Below are 18,735 nucleotides of genomic sequence, written 5' to 3'. Positions count from 1 at the left end.
AAGTGCGGTCAACATAAGTCCTTAAGGCCCGCACAACATCCAAAGTGGCCTCACCCACTGAAAGGCCAGGTGAGTTAAAGGCCGGAACAACTATTTCCTCGTTAAATTGAAACTGGGAAACAACTTTGGGAAGAAATTCAGGACGAGTGCGTAGCACTGCCCTGTTCCCATGAAAAATCAAGAAAGGGGGTCTACAAGAAAGAGCCCCTAAATCAGAAACACGTCTGGCCGAAGCTATGGCCAGAAGGAAAACAGTCTTAGCTGTTAGCCATTTAAGATCCACTGAGTCCAGTGGTTCAAACTGCGGTCCCTGGAGAGCCCTCAGGACCACAGCCAAATCCCAAGGCGCCACAGGTGGAACAAAGGGTGGCTGAATGCGTAGAACACCTTGCATAAAGGTGCGCACATCCGGGATTGTAGCAATCCTACGATGGAACCAGACAGACAGGGCCGAAACCTGCACCTTCAAAGAAGCAAGGCGAAGCAAATGGTCCAATCCCGCTTGCAGGAAGGCGAGAACCCGAGAAAGACGAAACTCCCACGGTGCATAACCTCTCGGCCGACACCACTGGAAGAACTTATGCCACACGCGATGGTATATTCTCGCGGAAGACGGTTTCCGAGCTCTGAGCATGGTACGCACTACAGAGCTGGAAAACCCCCTGGACCTTAACATGGCCGTCTCAACAGCCACGCCGTCAAAGACAGCCGAGTCAGATCCGGGTGAAGACAAGGACCCTGTGACAGAAGGTCCGAACGTAGCGCCAACCGCAGAGGACTGTCCACGGACAGACCCTGAAGGTCTGAGAACCAGTGCCGTCTGGGCCATGCGGGAGCTATCAACAGGAGCGTCCCTCCTTCCTGTTTGAATTTCCGGATTACCCATGGAAGAAGGGAAACCGGCGGAAAGAGATAAGCAAACCGGAACGTCCACCGGACTGATAGAGCATCCACCAGAGACACCTCTTCGTCTCTTGTGCGAGACCCGTACACCGGCAACTTGTTGTTGTGTTGGGACGCCATGAGGTCGATCTCTGGAAGACCCCACCTGTCCACCAGCAGTTGAAAAACATCCGGGTGCAGGGACCATTCTCCCGGATGAACGTCCTGGCGACTGAGAAAGTCCGCCTCCCAGTTTAGCACTCCCGGGATGAAGACAGCTGATATGGCCGGAAGATTGCGCTCCGCCCATACCAGGATCCGAGACACCTCTACGAGAGCCGCCCGAGTTCGGGCTCCTCCTTGCCGGTTTATGTAGGCCACGGTGGTAGCGTTGTCCGACTGGACCTGCACTGGGTGACCTTGGAGAACTCGACGTGCCTGCTGGAGAGCGTTGAACACCGCTCGGAGTTCCAAGATGTTTATGGGAAGCTCTGCTTCTGCCGGAGTCCACCTGCCCTGGAACAAGCGTGGACCCGAAACTGCTCCCCAGGCCCGAAGACTGGCGTCCGTCGTCAACAGGACCCAATTCGCCACCCAGAACGGACGACCCTTGTTGAGATGGGTCGTCTGCAACCACCAGGCCAGGGACAGGCGAACCTCCGGAGTGAGCACTATCGTCTGGGATTTTAGAGACTGAGGCAGTCCATTCCACTTGGACAGGATCAGGTGCTGCAGAGGTCTGGAGTGAAACTGGGCATATTTCACCATGTCGAATACCGACACCATGGAGCCCAGTAACCTCATTGCCGAGTGTAGAGACACCCGGCGGCTCTGCAGACAACTGTGCACCCTTGACTGTAAGGCAGAGATCTTTTCCCCTGTCACAAAGATCCTTTGCTGTCCCGAGTCCAATAAGGCTCCGAGGTGCAGAATGAGACGGGACCAGGGTGGACTTCTGCCAGTTTATTAACCAGCCGTGCCGTTGCAGTAGCGCAATGGTCAGGTCCAAGTGGCGCAGAAGGAGCTCCGGAGATCCTGCCACTAATAGAAGGTCGTCCAAGTACGGCAACATGCGGACCCCCTGCAGCCGCAGGGAAGCCGCCATCACCTTGAAAACACGTGGTGCTGTCGCCAGGCCAAAAGGTAACGCCCGGAACTGAAAGTGGTCGCTGCGGATTGCAAACCTGAGGAACCGCTGATGGCGCCAAAAGAATAGGGACATGCAGGTAAGCATCCTGTATGTCCAATGACACCATGTAGTCCCCAGGTTCCAGCGCCAGAATGATGGACCGTAGGGTCTCCATCCGAAACTTCGGCACCCGCAAAGATTTGTTGAGAGCTTTGAGGTTGAGAATCGGACGAAACGACCCATTGGGTTTCTGCACCAAAAAGAGATTGGAATAGATACCCTGGCCCTTCTGGGAGAATGGAACAGGCACTATTACTCCAGCCTGGAGCATAGTGTGCAAAACTTTCCGTAGCTCCATGGCTTTGTTCCGGTCTGATGGTAGACCCGTGGTGAAGAATTGAGCCGGAGGTCTGTGCCGGAAGGAGAGGGCATACCCGTGTGAGACCACCTCGAGAACCCAAGTGTCTGTCGTGGTGACCGACCAACACCGGGCGAACTGCAGCAGGCGGCCTCCCACTTTGGGATCCCCCAAAGGGAGGCCCGGACCGTCAGGCCGCAGGCTTGTCATCTGGCTTAGGGGCCGGACGTCTGGTACTCCAGGCCTGCTTCCGGGGCTTGGCCGATTTCTTGGGGCCAGCCTGTCGGGGAAAGGACTGTGTCTTAGGCCTACCCTGGGCCCTATAAGACCGAAAGGACGGAGTACCTGAACGAGAAGGAACAGCAGCCAACGGGAGACATGCCGGTTTAGCTGCCGCCAGCGTGGCTACAATTTTGTCCAGGTCCGGACCGAAGAGAACTTCTCCGTTAAAAGGCAACGCCTCCAAACCCTTTTTGGAATCAGCGTCCGCCTTCCAGGATCGCAACCACAAAGTGCGACGAGCAGCCACAGCTGCCGAAGAAATTTGAGACGCCAGGGTACTAACATCCAAGGCCGCTTCGTTGATATAAGTGGCCGAATCCCGGAGATTGCCGATCAACTCCGTCTGCTCAGCCGAACAGTCGGAATCGACTCCAACGTATCAGCCCAGCGCTCCATAGTTCGGGCAACCCAGCAAAGGGCCACAGCCAGCCGCGCAGCCCCCCCCGCAATAGACGGACTTCAGGCAGATCTCCACCTTGCGGTCCATAGCATCCTTAAGGGAGGACATGGATGGCATGGGTAATGTGGCACTAGGGACAAGGCATGTCACATGAGAATCCACCTGAGGAGGGGATTCCCACTTTGCAAAATAATTGTCCGCAAACGGATACGCCACTGCTAAACGCCTTTCAGGCTGATATCGTTTGCCTGGCTGTTTCCACGCTTCCTCTAGGTGGTCAACTAATTGCCCCGAAAGAGGAAACACTGTGGTATCTCCTTTAACATCTTTGAAAAAGGCGTATTTGGACTTTGATACCGGAGGCTCCTCATCCTCAATAACTAAAGCAGTACGGACTGCACGAATAAGGCCAGGTATATACACCTTAGACTTAGCGTCCGACTCTTTAGGGCGGGAAGTTTCCTGTTCAGAAAGATCCAGAATCTCCCCATCATCTGACGTCCCGTCGTCATCCTCATAAGGAGCAGAGACGCCACCGGCCGCTTGTGAGGCCGCATCACAGACTCCCCTTGTAACACTTCTGACAACTGCTGTAGTACAGAGCTTGTTAACGAATTAACACCCACGCAGGCTCATGAGAGACCTGAGGGGGGGAAATAGGGAGACTGTGGGGTACCATCAATTGTCTTGGGAAACCCTGCATGGGTGACGACACCACTGACTGCTGGGACAAACCCATCTGAGTGAGGGCAGGCTGCGGAGCTAACTGGCCCACGAGGGTTGTAAGCGCTTTGGCAAAACAAGCCCAGGGCGGCTCATGTACCGGAGCTGTGACCGTAATCGGTCGCGTCAACGAATAACACCGTCGACATAGTCCTTCCGCACTGCCGTCCCCCTCCGCTATAGGTACCTTGCATGTAGTACATAACAGCTGGAGAGGAAAATCACTTTCAGACATAATGGTAAGTATGTGACCCCTCTCACTGATACTCGTTAGTATAGTGTGAGACCACCCTGCAAGCACCGCACGGGTTTTAGCAGAAAGAACAGGGACAGTTAAATGCTGACAGATAGAAAACGAAAGTACAGGCAGCAGACGCTAGCATAGGTCACATACATTGCAAAGAAATCAATTTCTGCACTATCAGCGCTGATCCTTAACTACACAGACTCAGAGCCTGGTAGGACACAGCGCTGCATACACAGACCTTATCCAACGGAGGAGAGGTATGCAGGGGGACCCAGACCACGATGCCACCGTTCTTCAGCGTCCAGCAGCGCTCACCATGCTTCTTGCAAAGATGGCCACCGAGGAGCAGAGAGGAGGCCGGCCTGGGGGAGGAGCGCTGACACAGGACCAGTCAGCGTGTGCAGAGAGGACTGTGTGCAGCGGTGGAGGCGCCGGCTGTGAGACAGGGAAGGCGCGCTCCCCTGGCATGCATTTAACCCCTGGGACGCCGCAGCGCTACCGCTCTGCCGCGGTCCTGCTGTCCCAGGGGGGTAGTGGAAGCGCAGGTTAGAACCTGGCTCCACGCTGCAGCCAGTACCCAGGGAGCCCCCTGCCTGGGGACTCTGGACCATGTGTTTCAGCTGGAATCCCACCGCGGGACACCGCTGCTTACCTTTGTCCCCCTTGATTCCGGCCATGGTCCTAAACATCTGGGGTCACCGCTAGCTGTGACCCCAGATGTCTACCAGCATCCCCGGATCAGTACCGGCGTTCTGGTACCGGTGGGGGTGTAGGGAAGACAGCATGGACGTCAGGACTGACTGTCCATGCTGTACTTCCAGATGTGCAGCCACAGCTGCTTGAAGAAAACTTCAGGGGCTCTTCTTAGCCCCCACTCCAACAGGTGCATCCGACTCCGGCCGGGCACCAAACTAAACTGAGGTGCCTTGGCTCGGGGGCGGGGTATAGGAGGGGGACCCTAGTGCATCCTGGGAGGACTGAAAACTTAACTCTATGGTGCCCGATGCCTGACGTCATCACCTATACCCCCAAGGTATCCTGTGGATACCCTATGGACCCTGAAGTAGAAAAATCGCAGTGATTTTCTAGCGATTTTGGCCTCCAGGGAGGTATAAGACGTTAAGCTGCCGTCCAGGTGAGTCGGATTATAAAGCCACACATTGCCGGCATTCCAGTGTGTATCTATAATTTTTTCCAAAATAAATAACAAATAGGTGGATTGTAGAGTCCATCCCCCTCACCCCACAACAACACTTTAACTATTGCTTCAGCCTAGGCTGGTACTGGTAAAATCAGAACTTCCCATTACCAGCACTAAGCAATACCAGCAAGGTGCCACTACAGCAGTGGGAACACATAGTGGGGTCCCCCCCCTAGACAGTGACTAGAGACCTAGGCCAGTCAGCATGGGGCTGTATTCCTTAGAGGGGATATTGTTTAAAATTAGAAATATTAGTTTAATTTACTGGTGCACTACAGGTCCCAACAAGCTCAGCGATGCCCAATCTTGCTGGCACTAGATCATGCTGGCACTAGGAGAACCACAAGAGCAAACATACACTGTCACTCAGGGCCTGATAGCACCTGCTGTAAATACTGTAATTAAAAAGTCAGAACTCGCACAACGAATGTAAAAGTATTTTATTGAAAACATTTTTTTTTAAAAAAGACACCGTAACACATCCCTCTGTTACCCAGTTATTGCTCGCTCAGAACTGCTGGGAAATATCCTCTTCGATCTAAGGGCCTGATTCAGCAAGCAACGCAAAAGAGAGACCGCACGCACTTGGCCGATGTTTTCGCAGTGCGTGAACCATCAACTGCGATGGGAACTGTGTGAGCAGAGACTACGCGGACCCAAAGCAGAGTGATTGACAGAAAGCTCTGTTTGTGGGTGGTAACGGGTGGGGGGGGGGGGGGGGGGGAAGGGTCGTGCGAACACAGGCGTGCATACATTAGGCATTGAGAAACCCTACGCAACCTGAGCTCCCGCTTCGATGGTTTGCAATGTTACCGCTATCTTGCGGACTACTCAGGCTGTACGTAGAGGGAGGTTGGGCGGCATTCAGTTTTGGTGGGTGTTTGTATCTTGTGCTGCGATTACCGTACGTACGCACTGATTAGCATATACTCGCAGCCGCTGAATGCGTGCGAACGCAGCGTTGCGTTTCTTTCTGAATCAGGCCCTATGTAGCATCTGCATCATCGCTTGGCAAAGAAATAACCATCTGAACAACGTATAAATTGTCCCTAAGGGAACCAATTGGGAATGACTGGGTTAGAGACTATCACTTCCATAGAAATAAATTGCCACGCTCTGATTGGCCAGAGTATGGCTTTTCCCGCACAGAAAGTGGGGAGGCTACAAAACAAACTAAGGAGTTGTTGGCCAAAATGGGTGTTAATTACTTTAAAGGCCTATTTCACACCTGCCGGTTTTGGCTGGCCAGCAAAAAAACCTGACTTTTTGTAAAATTAAATTAAACAAGGAACCTGGTGGGTCCTTGCCGTTTAAAAGCCGGGAGTATCCACTGAGCGGGACGTCTGCTGTGCCATCCAAGCAAGGCAGTGGAGTATAGGAAACAATGGCCCTCATTCAGAGCCGCTCGTTAGCGGCAGTACGCTCGTTCCGAGCGATGTTCGCACATCTGCGCATGCGTACGGTTTTTAGTACGCATGCGCGAACCAGTCAGTGCGGCCGAAAATCGTTTGTACGCTATATAGCGAGTGCCTGCTATTTTGAGTGATAGAATGAGGCGTATGTGGGTGGTAACAGGGGAAGGTGCTTGAAAACGGGGGAGTGGAATTCGAACGCAGGCGTGCTTAAAGGTCAAAACGGGCGTTTTAAGGGTGTGCATAATTAATCCAGCAGCGTCATTGACCACGTCACTTGGTTTTTTTAAACTCAGAACTGCTCGCAAAATAGCGGTTGAAAAAACCAACCACAAGAATAGCGAGCAGTTCATACGCTGTACGATGTACTCGATTAATCTAATAAATAGCGGACATGACGTATGGTGCGAGCGGCCAGGGGGCGTTTTTATCAAATAAACGAGCGTATGTTTTGCTCCATCGTTCAGACTTAGAGGTGTGAACAGACTACAATGTGCGAACGGATCATTTGAATAGCCACCCCTTGTTTTTGAACGAACGACCGCAAATAGCGAACGGTTCTGAATGAGGGCCAATGTTTCCTTACACACACAAAAATGTGTTTATATCCATATGATATGCGTACGTCTCCACTGAAGCCTTACATCCTAAATTTTTTTATGATATACCATGAAATAAAATAATTCTGTACACAAATGTTAGTTCAATCACTATTAACGGTATACTTTACACCGATATATCAGTCCCCATAATACTTATTACACATTCCCATTTCGGTACACATCATTAGCATACATGTAAAGTAGTTTCACCCAATTGAAGGGAATCTTATGAATGAACTTAATTGTACAATTTTATTCTACAATATTACCAACAAATATGGTTATACAACCCAAATAAGCTATTATATTAATGCGAGGCAAAATCCCAACTCAGGAATGATACAATATAATAAAACCCCTTAAACACTTGCTACACCTGTATATCCAGGCGTACCATTAAACATACTTTTTCTTCTTATAGCATTAAATAATTACACTCTGCCACTATGAGTTATCTTTCTTTCGGTACCTGTTCCAGAGTAATATTAAAAACAGAAGCGATGCACCGACTTCCAATTTATTGCAGCTTTTTAATCTACACTATAAATTCAAGGTGAATATAGAAAGTCATGGGCAGGATGGATGGAACAATCTAAACATGCAATATTAAAAGGAGCTTTACACTGGGGACGTAAGCCGTACGTTGTTAGACACGCCATTCTGCAGAGTTGTATAGATTATTTATTGCATGGATGTAAAGTGGATACTTCTGAACCAGGTCATCCCACTCACTTTAGGAAACTGGATCCTGGCGCTGTTTAACTTTAATAATTCAACTTTGTACATACAATGAAAGCTTCAAACATTTACCATGTAAACTAGTAACTCCTTAAGATGTTCCAGAGATACCCAGCCTTTAAAAGTGTGTAACCTTGACATTGCAGCACAAAATTATAAAAATGTCCCTTAAATCTCTACCACACGTACACTTTTTACCCAAGATTTTGCCAGGGCTTGAGGTTCGACCAGTCTTGGTTAAATGGGAACAGATTGACCCGGGTCGCCTGTCATGTGAATGGTGCTACCCGGGTCATACCTAAAACAAGTTGATTGGCGGGTACAGTAGCGCTTGGAGATGACGTCATCTCCAAGCGTCCACTGTTAGATCAAAAACCTGGGTCCGGTGTGAAGGGTGATGACCCGGGAATAACCCGGGTTCATCACCCAAGTTCAACCCATGTTCAGTGTCCAGAGTCCGAACCAGCTTTTTGAACACGTTTCCAACCCATGTCACAGCTGCACATACCCCTTTCACACCGTACATTGGACTTGGGTTATTTTCGTCCCCGGTCACACTGAATCCGTGTCAGCCCAGCAAAACTTGGGTGCTTCATTAAAAATTTATGTTTTTCAGAGGTCATAAAAGTGGGTGGTGACTGCTCACTACATTGCAGTAATCATGGCCCAAGAGTTACCATGTGGGTAGCCCAGAGTTCCAGAGTTTTTGCTGTTTCACATAGCTGCTTGTGTAATATGTGATCTGTGGGGCGCTGGGAGAGGACATCATCTCTGAGCACACCAGAAGCTTTAGTCAGCCTTTTCAGCGAGGCCTGGGTCAGATAACCAGGGCCAGGCTCTTTTATCGACCAGATTCAGAGTCCCGTGACAAATAACCTGGGATGACCCTTTCACACTAAGCCAGGACCCGGGTGCCCCAGCAATAAGCTGGACTAGAAGTTTGGTGTGAAAGGGGTATAAATGAGACCTTTCCACGGGAATCCTAAAGACTTATCCCCCTCACCCTTGGGATCCAGCTCGATACCCCCATATCTCCTGAATAGCTGCCTGAATCCCTTGCCTCTTTTCTCCAGGGATTCAGCTACCTGACCCGCCACCCGGCCCACTCTGGAAGCATTGGCTTCTCCCTGGAGTTTTTTTTTATCTTTGCTATGGACTATATATTTATATGTAGCTGTTGCCCACAATGAAATTGCTTCTGCCAAAATTACTTTTATTTGAGGTGTTCTAGCTGTATTGCTTTACATAGGGTCTTGTCGAGGGAGTGGCCCCCGTGACATGTAGCGCTATACAGACTGGTGACAGCAGCGCCTTCACCCATTTCAATGTCACTGTGTGCCCTGTGCACAGACTGCTATTTAGCCTTTTTGTTATATTCCCTCAAGACCTTGTATGCCGGGAACCGGAAAGAGTGCTCGGTCCAGCGGTGGAATGCACAAGCTATTTTCTTTGTATTTCGTTGTTATTTTTTAACTAATATAAAAACTTTTGAAGTGAGAATTTTAAGCTGTATAATTGAATATTATGAATTTGTATTCATTGTCTATTGTTTTTAGATGTGTTATATTGCTTACTAAATGCCAAACTAATTTTTTTGTCTTTGAGACACCCTTCCACATTGAGCTTTAGAGTATAAGTAGGGACTCCATCCACCTTCTCTCTCTACATCTTGAAATAGACCTAGCAGTCGAAACGCATCGGTGGAAATTGGCTGGTAACCTGGACAGTGTTTTGGGGACAATTGTGGAGCAAGATCCCAATAAGTCCTTTCTTTGCCCGGGCAAGGAGGTCTACTGTTACATCTTGGACTCAAGCTACCTTATTCCCCCCATGGTGGATTTTGATTGTATGTTTTACTGTATGTTAAATAAATCAAATTACTGTACCATGAGGGGGTACTTTGCTTTTATTTCAGGCTGGCAGTTGCTGGGAGGAATTTCCATGTGCCTAAAAACCTCTTATATACAGTGATACAAGTGGCAAATTTGTGAGTAGGACCTAGAAACACATAAAATCCACACAAGTTATTAGTACACAGAAAGTGTGCTCTCAAAACTCTTATTAAGTTTGTTGTAAAGTCACTAGAATTGTCCCACTGGGTGGCTCCACCTATTTAATGTCTGTGTAGAACATGCTTGTTACCCCGAAGACTTATGTTAATAACAAACTCTGGCTTTTACTTGCCCAAAATTGAAGATCGTGAAGTAAAACCCTCATCCCAAATGTGCTTGTGTGGTTATGTAGGCTGCACATCAGCTCAGTTCTGTGCCCTACCTCTCATGTTTTGTTATCACAAAAATTCATAAAAGCTTTGTGTATTGATGGATACCAGTATTCTCCCCAGGCTGTGTTTTTGCGGGTGCACCACCCGGGAAGAAACAGCCTACCCCCCCTGCACTTTGGGAGCCTGCAAGTGGGGCCAGTATCTGGGAACTGTATAAAAAGGAATAGATCCTACAGACTCTGCAGCTTTTTCATAATCGGACGAATGGGCCTCTAATAAGGAGAGAATTAATATGTCAAATGGTATTTCAAGTTCAAATCATTATAAGGTCAGGGTATAAAACATTTTATTATTGCGAAGGCCCCACCCGGCTACTTCTTGATGCCACCGGCTGGAAAAATTTTCTGGGGAGAACACTGGATACTGTTGGGAAATTAATGGGTAGCAAGAAGGATTAGCATCACATCAAAAACGTGGCAAAATCTCACCGAACCGTGGCTCCCGCACAATCCCCACCATCTGCTCACACTTTGTTCCACACCAAATCTTCACATCTACATCCTACTTCTAATCTATCTAACCTTATCTGCATATCTCAACTACCCCCTTCCCATGTTCCTGTGAGCTTTGGAAAGTGAGATCTGTTTGTAACTAACGGACATCCATCCAGCATCTATTCATTTAGGCTGCTTCCTTCCACAACGGAACACGCACTTCAGCCCTCGCCAATGCAACACATTACATATTGCTTGGTCATCTAGCCTCAATACACCACAGAGCGCGACTTGCCTGGCGTGATTGAGCCCACCAGGTCCTGTGCTTCTCTGCTAGCGTCTGGCGTCTTTTTTTTGCCGAAAAAGTGTTGCATACCAAATTAATTGGCAGTCTGATGGTGCGTCCTAGTCACATCGCATTGAGACGTAGACGCCATTTTGTCAAAAAGAAAGTACGCAAATGTGGGCAGAGCGGCACAATCAAAGTTTCAATTATCACCATGAACAGAATGAGACAGAAAGTTAAATGTGGTATGCTGAACTAGTCTCCCTGCGGAGCCACACATTTGTGCCAGCGTTTCTTGTCCTTCCGCGACCCATCACTATAGAAGTGCTGCGTTTGCCTCGGGAATCACTGTTACACTTCTGGAATTACATCATTTGTGTTATCAAATCGCCTACCCCGACGTGGCTTCTTCATCTCATGGAAGACAAAGTCGTCACTTGGTTGCGAGATCAGGTTAATCAGGGAGGGGGGATGGGGCAAAATGTCATAGCCACACCTGCTTCCACAGTGGATGCTTGGGTGGAATGTGCGGGTGCATTGTTAGCTAGGAGACGATTGCCTCTGCTAATCATACCATGGCGTTTTTCTTTCATAGCATCTCGCAATTTCTGCAAGTGGATGCAGTAGTAAGCGCTGGTGATGGTCTGGCACTTCAGAAAGTAATCTGTTTGGATTACGCCACAACAGTCCCAAAAAAGGACAGTATGACCATCCCTCCAGATTTCTGCCCCTTAGCCTTTTTGGGGGGGAATGGGGAGTGCTTCCACTTCTTCCTCATCTTTGGTCTCCGGATCATACAAGTAAACTCAGCATTCATCCATAGTCATGCAAAGAAATTCCTTTCATCCGGCTCCAACAGAGTCTACATCTGCTGCGAAAGTTCACATGGAGTTTGCTTGTGAAATGGGGTCAGCAAGCAGGGAACCCATCGTGATGACACTTTATGCATGACCAACTACACATGTCTAATCTTCCACACACTTCCATAACGAAGACCAACTTCTTTCATGATCACTTCAGTGGTTAGTTGCCTGTCTTCGAGGACAAGAACCTCCACTTTCTTCACCATGTTAAGGCCATCTGTGATTGAGGGTCTCCCGTGATCGAGGCTCATCTGAGAGGGGCATGTCTACAGTTTGAAAGTTCCTTTTCCACATCACAACACTGTCATGTGATGGACCTTCATCACCATAGACAGTCACCAATTCATCACGGATTTGGCGGGCGCTGTTACCCTTCAAATGGAGAAACGTAATAGCACTACGGGCTTCAATTTTGTCCATCATGCAGGTTACTGACATCTACCAACTCTTGAAACGAAATGAGTTGACATAAGTAGCGGTATTGTACAACATCATGCACATAAGGATCAATAATTATGTTGATCAAATTACATCCAGATATCTCACTAACTTCATGGTGATAATTAAAACGTTATGATACCCCCTCACACTTTCTATTTATTTATTGATCAAAATAAGATTGTTTTGCCAGGTGTAGTATGTTAGCTGTGCAGGTTAAGAGCCAGGAGTGCCAAGCAATGGGATGACAATTAGGCGTGAGTTTGAATGACCATGTTATATTTAAAAACCACAAACTGTAGTCTTCACTACTAGGGAAAAATGCAATTCTTACGCAGGAATTTGGCTCTCAGGCTTAGCACCCGAAAGATAATCAATTAATTCCCGCAACAGCCACCAGTTCCCACAAAAATGCATGGGACTAGCCACGTTAAGCAGCTTCTCCCATGCCAAACGTGATGCAGTTACGGCACAACCAGCCCCGAAGCCCTACTTAACATAGAATTCTGCTCGCATGTCAGGAGAGTGATGCATCTTTGAAAGATGCAGCTCAGGGCTAGTCGTGGGAAGTAATTGAATAGCTCCAGAGTACATATCCTGGGAGCTAAATTCCCACATAAGAACTCAATCACCCACCCCCTCTACCCTAAATTCTGGTATTTACTACAAAAGGCAGTGAATGCATGACATGAGAGAACTGTGAGGCTGCTCATTTAGCTGGAAATGGTTAAAAAAAACAAAACACTATTCCTAAACACACTGGCCTTTACCAATCCACTGTCAGGCAGATGGTGCACAAATGGAGAAAATCCAGCAACATTGTTACTCTCCCCAGGAGCAGTCATCCAAGAAAAATGACTCTATAACAAGACTTAAATTATATCTGGAGATCACAAAGAACCCTAAAAGGTAACAGCAAGGATCTGCAGGCACTAGTGTCTGACTAATGCGAGTATTCAGGAGTCCACCATCAGACAAACTGCATGGGTGGATAGCAAGCAGAAGTCACTACATCCAAGAAGAACATTGCTGCCCATTTACAGTTGACTAAAGACCACCTAGATGAGCCAGTAAAACTACTGGAAGAAAGAACTGTGGGTAGAGGCAGTGATGCGGAATACAGGGCTCCATAAAACATTGAAAAGCCAGCAGGACAGCATGGCGGCACAGACTTGTAAGGCCAACATCATGAGGACCAAGCAGTTCACGAGAGGGATACGGAGGGCACAATCCACAAGACCTATGGCGACCTCCTGAATTCACAGAGTTCGGGCATCAGCAGATTATATTTGCAAAGCAGCAGGATGGTCCTCACATCATATATTTTCCAAAACATTATCTTCTGGACATCATTACTTGAAGAGTCTTCAAGCAATGGATCAAACAAAATACTTTTTATGCACATGAATTTATTTTTGATTGATGTTTTTTTTTTTTACCCCTCCACACCCATACATCAGGGATGCCATAGAGTCTGAAGAAGAAACTAGCAAATTATGTTTACTGTACCTAATTATTTCATTTCTTTGAAGCCTTCCATAGCAGCCCCAATATCTCCCTCCCATGCATCTATAATTTTCGGAAGGAGCTGGAAGACAAGGAGTGGAAGGACGAGTTACACTAAATCCCTTCCAATGGGTGTTCTTTTTCCTATCTCCATTTAGGTGGTCAAGCACTAACCCTTATGTCAGTGCTGCAATGGAGGGCTTCAATGAAATGACATTATCCAGTAAACACAATTTGCTTAAATTTAGCTCAGATGAAAACTGTTCTGTTTGGCAAAAAACTATAAACTGCATTCCAACATAGGAACCTCAACCCAACCATGAAACACTGTACAGGCATGCATCGTCATGGTTTTCTGCTATGGGAACAGGACGGCTTGCCAACACAGATAGAACTATGAATTCTGGATTGTATCTGCAAATTATACAATAGAATGTGACGGTAACAGTCTGAACTGATGCTCAACAGAAAGTGGGTCTTGCAGCAACATGTGACCCTAAACCCACAGCACAGTCTACAAAACAAATGCTTGAAACAGACAAAACTCAATGTCATGTAATGGCTGAGCGAAAGTCCAGTCCTTAATCCAAAAGAAATGTTGTAGAAGGATCTGAAGCACAGGGTTCATGCAAGAAAGCCCCCCCCAATATCCATGAGTTGAACCAGTTCTAGAAGGAGGAATGGGCCTTGATGTGCGGAACAGAACAACAATTACCATAAACACTTGATTGAAGTCACTGCTGCTCAAGGAGGTGACACTAGTTACTGAACTCTTTGTGCTTCACAAACTTTTTCTGACAAAGAAATGTAATTTTGGAACAATAAATGAATGGAAAGGTATATAATTTAGGGAGTTATTTTATTTATTGGGTATATATTTTTATGACTTAGATGATGATCTGAACATAATTAAGTTGACGTTTTTGCGGAAATTCAGCAAATTCTAGAGCAGGGTTCTCAAGTCCTCATGTACCCCCACCAGCAGGTCATGTTTTGTGGATGCCTTTAATCCTGCACAGGCGATATAATCTATTTTGCCGGGGCAATAATTATCCCACCTGCTTGCACAGACAGAAATCCTCAAAACATGACCAGTTGGGAAAATTTGAGGGTTGAGGTTGAACCACATCTCTAGGGTTTGCAAACTTTCTAGCGCAGCTATGTGTAGCCATAGATTTGCAATTGCCAAGTATTCTTGTGTGATATACTGTATCTACGACCGTTTCATTCTCAAATATTGACAAAAAAACATTTTTCTGACACATCATTGTCTGTTGACCACCAATAATAAAGACAATAATTTAGGCTGCGACACAGTGTTGGATGGTAGTTATACTTTTCATCCCAAACTTCATTCACATTCCCTTTAGCGTTCCATAAACGAAGATTACCTGCTGGACTTGTAGTAACCATATTGATAATTAATTGTTCCTGTCCTTCTCCTCCTACCTAACAGTTTCATATGATATTTTAATAGAGTATGCTGAATTGTAAATTGTGGCCGTTTGCTGAAAAGCAATGCAAAAACTCCAACTTTGAAAACTATACTAATGAAAAATAAATATTAAATTTCTTATCTTAGAATACTGTAGTAATAAGCATTAGAATACTTCGAATACTGTAGCAATAAGCCATTGACATATGTCAAAATTACCACCTTTCACAAGCAATCTGTCCCGGATGGATATTCTGCGAGTGGAGTCCGAGATCGCGTTGGACGTCCTGCTCCCTTTCACGCCGTCATCCCGCTTCAACTTGCTGGCCAGGGTCAACATCCTCCGTTCCTTTAATCTACAACCACGGAAACACAAAGAGAACAATGAAAATCATTTTCAAACTATTCCAACGTAAGGAAAGTAGGTGACTACTAGCCCTCCATGAAGATTGGGAGATAAACCAACTCTAATAAGACCGTACAATTGTTTTAGAGCATTTTTGCCTTTACTCATAAGGTGCGTAAGCCCCAAAACAAATGCATGCCCACAAAAATTCAAAACAAAAGTAAAATTTACTAGACATTACAGACACACACACACACACATAGATCCTGATGGCTAATAAAAGCACCAGCATGGCATGTGGGTGAGGGGATCGACCAACTGCTTCACCCATAAAGTCCAGTCATTAGGCCCAAACGTTAATTGGTGGAAACTGTGCAGTTTGGCCCAACACTTGTGAACTCAAATAAGTCATACATCCAGACAACTGTATCTGGGCACCTTAAGAGACGCAAGTCTAACTTCCAAAACTTTTTGACAAGCATTCATTAAATAGAAAAAGTCTAATTTCCATATATAAAATAAACGTTCCTATGTAGTTAAAACTTTAACTTTGGTGTAGTATTAAGTTTTATTACTCTAGTTCCTACCTCTGGAATTCTCTCCCTCTCCGACTCTCCACCTCTCTACTAAAGGTTCAAACAGGCTCTCAAGACCCACTTCTTCATCAAAGCCATCCAGCTCTCATCCTAACCCACTGCTCCCAGAGCCGTAACTAGACTTTTTGGTGCCCTGTGCCAGAAAGAGCATTGGCGCCCCCCCTCATTTTTCAAAGGGAAATAAATGCACCCCAAAAAGGGCCATGGCTTCATGGGGAAGGGCCAGGGAAGACATAGGAGAGGCCAGGAGATGCTGGGGATGAAATAAGAGGAAGCTACAAGCAAGAATGATAATAAAAAGAAATTTGACAGGCCCAAACAGCGCCCCCTGCCCTGTGCGATGGCACCGGCCGCACTACGGCCCTGACTGCTCCATCTGTGTCACTCCTCTCTGTCTGCCCCTCCCCTTTAGATTGTAAGCTGTCACAAGCAGGACCCTCTCCCCTCAAGTGCTTCTCGCTTCCCTTACTTATACTATCATATACTCCCTACAACAGCACCTAACCCTTGGCTGCTGCCGGCCTGCTGCTTATTTGAGTGTTATGATCACGGATGCAGCAATGTTTATAAGCCACGTCCTTGTTCTGCATTGTTTTGTACTGTAAGTCACTGTTTTCCTTTGTTCTGCTCATTTGTTAGAAGCTGCAGATCCCTTGGGGCCATAAAAATAAAGGAGGATAATACTGTACAACCTTTTGACATTATCAGTGATCGTAAAATACGCGCTATATTGCGTATTTACGTGCTAAGGGCAATGAGGGACTCGCTTTTTAAAGGTGTGTGCGTGCCGCAGTAGCTGGTCCAGAATCTTCCCCAGTCTCTTCCCTAACCAATCAGCTTCGGGCGTAAGCGTCATCTCGTCCAATGAGGAGGACACCCGCCCCGTACCAATTTCTTCCCGAACCAATCAGCTTCAGGCGGCAGCTTCTGGTCCAATGAGGAGGATGCCCACCCCATCCCCGGCTCGCCCACCGCTATTTATCGGAGGGTAGAAAGAGCAGGACCTGGCCTGGATTGTACAGCACACAGCAACCGCCACCACAGCAGGGAAGGGAGGGGGGGGTCTGTGCATGAGGAGCCTGGAGCCAACCTAGAGAGGTGGGAGCTGCAGCAGGTGCTCCCTGGTCCTGACCGCAGCTGTCTGGGGAGGTGGAGAGGATAAAATGGAGGCAGCTTGAAAGGTAAGTAACCTGTTGCCTGGGCAAAAGAGGGGCGGTGCGGCTGGGGTGGGTGCAGGCGGAACAGAATAGCATTAATATCCTCTCCTAACCCTGAACTCAATAGACGCATGTGTGCTGTGAGTGAAGGTCCCAGTGAGGAGTGAGGGGATAGTGTGTACCGTTGTGAGGTTGAGAGTATTAACACCTAATGTTACCCCTCTGGTGTCTTGCTAATACGGCACTTTCTCTGGTGGGTGGGGGTGTGTGTATATATACACACACACACACAATGTGTGTGTATATATCTATATATCTGCCTCACTGCCTTGCATTGCCCCCCTTCTCACCTCTGACTCCTGTGGACCCCTGCTGTCATATTGTTTACAAGTGGGGGTGGGACGGATAGCATGTGGGGGCCATACTGACATGGGGAAAGCCGGAGGAGTGGGGATGGGTCCCCCGTCTTAATTGCCCCAGGGTGCTGACAGTGTGTGGTAGGACCCTTCTGTGCAATGCCAGTGAAAGCCTGTAACCCCCTCCTTGTCCTCCTGTACTGCGCCAGCTATCTACCTTTGCCCCCTCCCTACCCCAGCACTGTCTGCCCCTAGCCCTCCTCGCCCCCCAGCACTGTTGCAACTGCTGCCTACTTCCCTCTACCCTTATATCTACCCCAACTTCTCCCTGCCTTTACCTCCAAGCTCTACCCCAACTGCTTCTTACCTTTAACCCCAACTGCTACCTGCCCCCAGCACTGTCTCAACCTGCTGTCTGCCCTCACCCCCCATAATATGTGATGGGACCTAGAAACAGTGGAGTAGGACCCCAATTTTTTAAAGTGAGGGGTCCTGAGGACACACAAATATTTTCGCTCAGCGCGATCACGGATTATAATACATGAGGTTTGTTAAAGAAAAATACCCAAATGCTAAACATAAGCAAAAATGACCAAATAAGGCTCCGCAGGAATATAGAATTTAATGGCAGATATGAACGCGGACAATCCTGTGGGCCTAGTTCAGACCTCAGCTTATCAGTAGTTTTTAAGAATTAGGATAGTCTCATGTCTTATGTATGTAACAGCCTCTACCAACCCTGCTGGGGGACTTCCTTCCCTTCCTATTGATCACCTATTCCTCCCTCCGCCCCCACACTAAGCTATACATACTTAGACCTTGCAAACGTTCCTGGTAAGATTTGGGATTGAGACCATGCAATATTTTAAAATACCTTCTTTGCACAATCTCTATCTTAGTTATGCTCAAATATATGGCCTCCAGACATGTACATAGTACCCTGGGGGGGAATCATTGTTTCTGCGCCGTGATACCTACTGAGTTACGAACAAAGCAATTAAATTGTTCTGGGCGCCCATTATTGTGTTTGTCGCGACCAATTAGACTGGGCCCAGCTGCG

General features: G+C 47.4%; 1 protein-coding gene across 1 annotated transcript in view; it reads right to left on the bottom strand.

The window, feature by feature from the left end:
• The window catches only part of UBE2F (ubiquitin conjugating enzyme E2 F (putative)), a 209,200-nt gene that overhangs the window by 181,500 nt on the left and 8,965 nt on the right, over positions 1-18,735 (bottom strand). Inside the window, 1 exon segment of the mRNA XM_088449896.1 lies at positions 15,443-15,576. Within this exon segment, the coding sequence (XP_088306022.1) occupies positions 15,443-15,560 (118 nt within the window). The 5' untranslated portion in view covers positions 15,561-15,576.

Source organism: Taudactylus pleione, unplaced genomic scaffold, assembly GCF_031769625.1.
Source record: "Taudactylus pleione unplaced genomic scaffold, aTauple2 ptg000500l, whole genome shotgun sequence".
Taxonomy (NCBI): domain Eukaryota; kingdom Metazoa; phylum Chordata; class Amphibia; order Anura; family Myobatrachidae; genus Taudactylus; species Taudactylus pleione.
The sequence above is the reverse complement of the archived record's forward strand: the minus strand, read 5'-3'. Positions and strand labels throughout refer to the sequence as shown.